Source organism: Engystomops pustulosus, chromosome 8, assembly GCF_040894005.1.
Source record: "Engystomops pustulosus chromosome 8, aEngPut4.maternal, whole genome shotgun sequence".
Classification (NCBI taxonomy): Eukaryota; Metazoa; Chordata; class Amphibia; order Anura; family Leptodactylidae; genus Engystomops; species Engystomops pustulosus.
The window spans coordinates 65931298-65938547 of record NC_092418.1 but is presented as its reverse complement, the minus strand read 5'-3'; the positions used below and the strand labels follow the sequence as shown (position 1 = coordinate 65938547).

Genomic DNA, 7250 nt, shown 5'->3' with positions numbered 1-7250 from the left:
GGAGCTTTTTGTTCCAAGGTAGCTGCAACCTGACCTCTGAATTATCTGCATTTTTGTTCTGTTCATTTTATTTTTGTGAAAATAAATGCAAGCCTTTTCTTTGGACCTGCAGCCTGAGTAAAGATTTATTTTTCTAACGGCCAGAAGACCCCACATCTCAACACCCATATTCTACCCTATGCCTTGTGCTTCTTCCACAACATTTCATTGTTCACCATATCTCTATTTCTGTAGCTCCTAGTACCTCAAACATTGAAAGATGAGATTTTTATCTTAAATATGATTGTAAATGCATTTTTTTAAGTACATAGTTCTTTGGTAAACTGGTGAAAGAGGGAATTCTAGAAAGGATATTATATACGCTACTTAAAGGTGCTGTTGGTGGTGTAAAAGCTGGTGACAGTGTACCATTAAAGTGGTATTCTCATCTGGACATTCACTTTGCAAACTAAGCTATACGTTTCTAAATATGTTTTGTGGTTCATGGTATAGAAAAAAAATGTGTTTAAAAAACATATAGTTGTAACATTTTTATTTCATGGTATTTTAAATCACAAGATTAAGTCACCAGTTTAATAGGAATGGTGAACACGTCTGAAGGAACCAAATCTTGGGTTAGAAGCTCCCCAGTCGCTGTATCTCCTGTACTCTCCAGGTCTCAGGTAATACTGATGTCCCCTGTAGTTGGGCTCCTCATAGAACATCCAATATCCCTCATGCACATGGACAGAATGTATTTCATGGAAGCGGAATCTCTCATAGACATGAGGACAGTCATCAGTGAACTCCATCTTTTGTCCTCTGAAGTCTTCTCTCTCATAGATACTGATTCTGAATGAACCTCCATGCTGTTAAAAGAAAACACTATGACATTAATTCCAATTATTTTTTTAACAGTATATTCTAAAGCACATTTACCATTAGGCAAAATCTTACTTATGAGCTCTTTAGTTCTCATTTGCAAATATGATTTAACATAGTGGCTTAGCTGCAAGTTTGTTGCAACTAGTTCTTACGTTTTTCCTACAGATATTGTGTGGAGTGGTCTTGCACCTAAATTTACATGTTATTGATAAGAGAAATCTAAGCCATTTTGTCATAAGTCTCTGCCATCCAGTGGAGTAAATCTGTTTAGTTATAGCTGAAATATGATCTATATTATTAGATTGTGGTTCTGCATTCCAGATACAGTATTCCATATATAATTTTATTAGTTTGGCCATATCTTAAATTGACACAGTGGGGGGAATTTATTACCAATGGTCACCCTATATACCGAGAGTATTAGATCTTGTGCAACTGCTTGTAATCTACCCAGGTCCAGCCTGGTGCAGAATACTGCTATAAGTTGTTCCAGCCTGGGGTAACCCTGCCCCAGCCTCCACCACTGCCCACCCATCCATCCCCTCCATGACCTACCTTGAGGTTAGCCGGGGGGTAGGGGGACATACAAGTAATAATAATGTACAGCAATGAGCCTGAAGGTATGTTTTTAAATGATGTAGTTGTGCATATTCAAGGCAGCATAAGTGCTGTAGGAATCTTTAGGAAATATATTAGATATATATATATATAAAGATGTGTTATCACATTTCCCCTGACAATTTTATACAACATATTATTTTTTTTTTAACTTTTATATATTCTTTTGATGAAAGTAGTTGTAAACATATAGATGAAACAAATAGCCTAAAGTGTGAATATATTTATACAGTAAGATTCCAAACCTCATTTTATACACAATGTAATATGAAAAGCAAGGGAAAGATTATCATTGATGTTTTCAGATTTTTTGTGATCAATGCAACACACGTGTTATCAAGACTCCAGCTAATTGTAGAACCAAATCTTTCTCTCTTTGTTTTTGGAGATTTATAGAAATATATTGTAAACAAGTATGTTGTATATTACCTGAGGGCTCAAGCGACAAGACCTAATGGAGTCATTGTAGCCCATCCATTGCTGGAAATCAGGATACTCTCCTCTGTGTAGGAAGTACTGGTGTCCTCTGTAGTTGGAGTTTTCATACAGGATCCAGTTACCACTTTCTACACGGATAGATTTACAACGTCTAAAAAAGGAGGATAAATCTGGACACTCGGAGTGACACTCATATGAGCGTCCCTGGAAATTTCTTTCTTCGTAGAAGATGATCTGTTTAATGTAAAGAAATGAAATGAATGTTCCATAATGTATAAAAAGCTACTTGATAAGTAATAAAGTAGACTAATAAACATTAGGAATTTGAGATTTATTTATAGCTACGAATATAGTACTCTATCTATCTATCTATCTAATCAAAGCTACTAAAGCTAGATTAACTAAATTACCGTAAAACTTTTGTTAATATTTACATTATTTACATTAAAAATTCCATATACAGGCGGTCCCCTACTTAAGAACACTCGACTTACATACGACCCCTAGTTACAAACGGACCCCTGGATGTTGGTAATTTTCTATACTTTAGTCCCAGGCTACAATAATCAGCTGTAACAGTTATCACAGGCGTCTGTAATGAAGATTTATTGTTATTCCTGGTTCTAATGACAATCCAACATTTTTAAAATCCAATTGTCACAGACACCAACAAAGTTCTGGCTGGGATTACAATGATAAAATATACAGTTCCAACTTACATACAAATTCAACTTAAGAACAAACCTACAGACCCTATCTTGTATGTAACCCGGGGACTGCCTGTATACCTTAGTAGCAGAGGAGGCCAGAACAGAATGCAGGAAGTGGAGGTGGGTGGGTCCATGGTCAATGGCCCTGCTACCCTGTTTGCCTAAAATTAGACATTCCCTGAAAATAAGACCTAGTACAATCTTGTTCAGGCTTAGAAATATAAGGCCTCCCCTCAAAGTAAGTCCTAGCGGCAGTCATTGCTACAGCTCCCCCCATGTTATACATAAGTATTAGTAGATCTTTTTGATGCTGCAGAAGGTTGTGACATGGGGAAGAATTCATGGAATTAAATGTCGTACTGCAAATGTGATCCCAGCAGCTACCAGGAAAAGAAGGGTCATTTATGGAGAGTGCTTTTACTAAACATGAGAGACAGGGGCCAATGATTCTAATAGAAATGGAGTCACAAGAAATACAGCATGAAATTCAGAGTTTGGAGATTCATAAGGATGTTAGAGAAGTTGATTTTTTTTTCAACGATAAATGTAAATTCTTGTTCATGGAAAAATAAGACACCCCTGAAAATAAGACCTAGAGCCTCTTTGGGAGCAAAATTTATATAGACACTGTCTTATTTTCAGGGAAACAGGGTATAAGGAGCCAGGGGTGTACCAAGCCTGTCTGCTGCCTGAGGCGAGCCATAGAGAGACGCCCCCCCCCCCCCCTCATATATGTAATATTTCAGGGAGTGTCAGGACCAGATCCATCATATTGGTTTGGTGTGAAAATAAAGCAATGCAAAAATGCATACAGAGTACCGCCCTGTAGTATTTAATGCATACAGCATGCCGCCATGTAGTATAAAATGCATACAGCATACCACCATGTAGTATAAAATGCATACAGCATACCACCATGTAGTATAAAATGCATACAGCATACCGCCATGTAGTATAAAATGCATACAGAATATTGCCATGTGGTATAAAATACATACAGCGTCCCCCCATGTAGTATAAAATGCATACAGCATTCCCCCCCATGTAGTATAAAATACATACATCATATTGCTATGTAGTGTAAAATGCATACAGCGTATACGGCATGTAGTAAAAAAATACATACAGAATATTGCCATGTAGTGTAAAATACATACAGTGTACCACCATGTAGTATAAAATGTATACAGCATATCGCCATGTGGTATAAAATGTATACAGCATATCGCCATGTGGTATAAAATGCATACAGAATATCGCCATGTAGTATATAATGCATACAGCATATCGCCATGTAGTATAAAATGAATACAGAATATTGCCATGTAGTATATAATGCATACAGCATATCGCCATGTGGTATATAATGCATACAGAATATCGCCATGTACTATATAATGCATACAGCATATCGCCATGTAGTATAAAATGAATACAGAATATCGCCATGTGGTATAAAATGCATACAGCATATCGCCATGTAGTATAACATGCATACAGAATATCGCCATGTACTATATAATGCATACAGCATACCGCCATGTAGTATTAAATGCATAGAGCATACCACCATGTAGTATAAAATGCATACAGAATATTGCCATGTGGTATAAAATACATACAGCGTCCCCCCATGTAGTGTAAAATGCATACAGCATTCCCCCCCATGTAGTATAAAATACATACATCATATTGCTATGTAGTGTAAAATGCATACAGCGTATACGGCATGTAGTAAAAAAATACATACAGAATATTGCCATGTAGTGTAAAATACATACAGTGTACCACCATGTAGTATAAAATGTATACAGCATATCGCCATGTGGTATAAAATGTATACAGCATATCGCCATGTGGTATAAAATGCATACAGAATATCGCCATGTAGTATATAATGCATACAGCATATCGCCATGTAGTATAAAATGAATACAGAATATCGCCATGTAGTATATAATGCATACAGCATATCGCCATGTGGTATATAATGCATACAGAATATCGCCATGTACTATATAATGCATACAGCATATCGCCATGTAGTATAAAATGAATACAGAATATCGCCATGTGGTATAAAATGCATACAGCATATCGCCATGTAGTATAACATGCATACAGCATATCGCCATGTAGTATATAATGCATACAGAATATCGCCATGTAGTATATAATGCATACAGAATATCGCCATGTACTATATAATGTATACAGCATATCGCCATGTAGTATAACATGCATACAGAATATTGCCATGTACTATATAATGCATACAGCATATCGCCACATAGTATAAAATGCATGTAGTGTATCGCCATGTAGAATAAACCGCATACAACGTGCCACCATGTAGTATAAAATGCATATGGAATACATATATACACATATAAACACCTACATATACACATACACATCACATACATATACACATACAAATCACATACATATACACATTACATACACAAATCACATACATGTACACATTACATACACAAATCACATACATGTACACATATACACACATACATGTACACAAACATATACATATATACATTACATACACACATGATATACATATACACACATACATAGATACATCACATACATATACACATATATATACATTACATACACACATCACATACATATAAACAGATAAACTTACTTTATTTTCTTTTATTTTCCAGGAAGGTTCTCCAGGAGCGGGGGAGGGGGGGGGGCTTGGGCGTACAAGGGGGGGGGGGACCGAGCGGTGGAGGGGGGGAAGCGGAGCGGAGGAGGCCGGGAGCGGAGCAGAGTGGAGGAGAGGGGGAGGACTGAGCGGAGGAGGAGGGGGAGGACTGAGCGGAGGAGGGGGGGGAGGACGGAGCGGAGCATAGCGGAGGAAGCGGAGATGAAAGGGACAGAAGGAGCGGAGCAGAGTGGAGGAGAAGGGGGGGCTGAGCGGAGGAGGGGGGGAGCGGAGGAGGCCGGGAGCGGAGCAGAGTGGAGGAGAGGGGGAGGACTGAGCGGAGGAGGGGGGAGGACAGAGCGGAGCGTAGCGGAGGAAGCGGAGATGAAAGGGACAGAAGGAGCAGAGCAGAGTGGAGGAGAAGGGGGGGGCGAACGGAGGAGGCCGGGAGCGGAGCAGAGTGGAGGAGAAGGGGGGGCCGAGCGGAGGAGGCCGGGAGCGGAGCAGAGTGGAGGAGAGGGGGAGGACTGAGCGGAGGAGGGGGGGGGGGGAGGACGGAGCGGAGCATAGCGGAGGAAGCGGAGATGAAAGGGACAGAAGGAGCAGAGCAGAGTGGAGGAGAAGGGGGGGCCGAGCGGAGGAGGGGGGGAGCGGAGCGGAGGAGGGGGGGAGCGGAGCGGAGGAGGCCGGGAGCGGAGCAGAGTGGAGGAGAAGGGGGAGCCGAGCAGAGGAGGGGGAGAGCGGATATGAACGGGACAGAGGGAGCGGAGCAGAGTGGAGGAGAGGGGGGGCGGAGCAGAGGAGGGGGAGAGCGGATATGAACGAGACAGAGGGAGCGGAGCAGAGTGGAGGAGAGGGGGGGCGGAGCAGAGGAGGGGGAGAGCGGATATGAACGGGACAGAGGGAGCGGAACGGAGCAGAGTGGAGGAGAGGGGGGGGAGCGGAGCAGAGGAGGGGGAAAGCAGAGAGGGGGGGTGTCAGCCTGGGATGGTGGTCAGGTGGACGGCAGGACAGGCCGGCGGGCGGCAGCAAGGTCCGGTTGGCGGCAGCACGGGTGGGGGTTCCAGCGGCAGCATAGGACGGCCGGGTGCACAATGCCGCCCCTCGTCCAGCAGGTGGCGCGCCGCCTGAGGCGAGATTCTCAACTCGCCTCAAGGCAGGTGCGCCCCTGTAAGGAGCTCCTTTCCAACCAGAATGTGTTCTTTGGCTGCTCTCACCATTAACCTCTGCGCTAGGTAAGAATAGTTTAGTGATTTGTACTGAGCTCTCTGTATCTAACTGCACCAACTGTGCAATAGACAGTGAGGTATAGTTATCGGTATAGAGACTGTGGTGCCAGAAGGTTTTGCTTACACTCTGTAGGAATTGCCGCACAGAAAACTACTGGCAAACACTATAGACACAATCCCATCACAAGCTTTGAATAAACTATATTAGGGTATCAGCAAAATCTTACATATATATCCCCTACAAAAGGATAAAACCACAATTTTATAGGGTCAAATATGAACAGAGCAATATCTCTAGGAGGATTCTCCATGATTTGTAAGTTCCATCAAAACTGTGAAACCCTTTCAGATTTTATTCAGAATAAACATAATATAATCAATGTACAATTAAATGATAACAGATTATTTTTTTTACCTTTCCCATTGTGGTCTTTAGGTTCTGGTCCTCAATGTTATAGAGAGGAAGGAAAAGGACCTTTATATACCCCCAGTATTGTAAATGCTGACTGCTCTCCACTATTCAGAGAACATTTACCTTTCTAAACTTCAGCTGGCCTTTTTGTTACAGCTTCTGGATTGCAGTAGTATACAAAAGTTTTCCTTAGCACACCATAAACATTATTGAACAAAACCATTTGTTTGGTCTTTTGGTATGTGAATAGACTACATTTTGTATATGGCACTTCTACTATAGTGCCTTCATTACACTCAATGGGA

General features: G+C 41.3%; 1 protein-coding gene across 1 annotated transcript; it reads right to left on the bottom strand.

Moving 5' to 3' along the window:
* Positions 1 to 517: 517 nt before the first annotated feature.
* LOC140074545 (gamma-crystallin-3-like) lies at positions 518 to 6976 on the bottom strand. Its single transcript, XM_072119527.1, has 3 exons — positions 6949 to 6976; positions 1912 to 2154; positions 518 to 848 (listed from the first exon to the last, which is right to left on the bottom strand). Exons 1-3 carry the CDS (start codon positions 6955 to 6957, stop codon positions 573 to 575), a joined length of 528 nt encoding a protein of 175 aa, XP_071975628.1. The 5' UTR covers positions 6958 to 6976; the 3' UTR covers positions 518 to 572.
* Between the last annotated feature and the right edge of the window lie 274 nt (positions 6977 to 7250).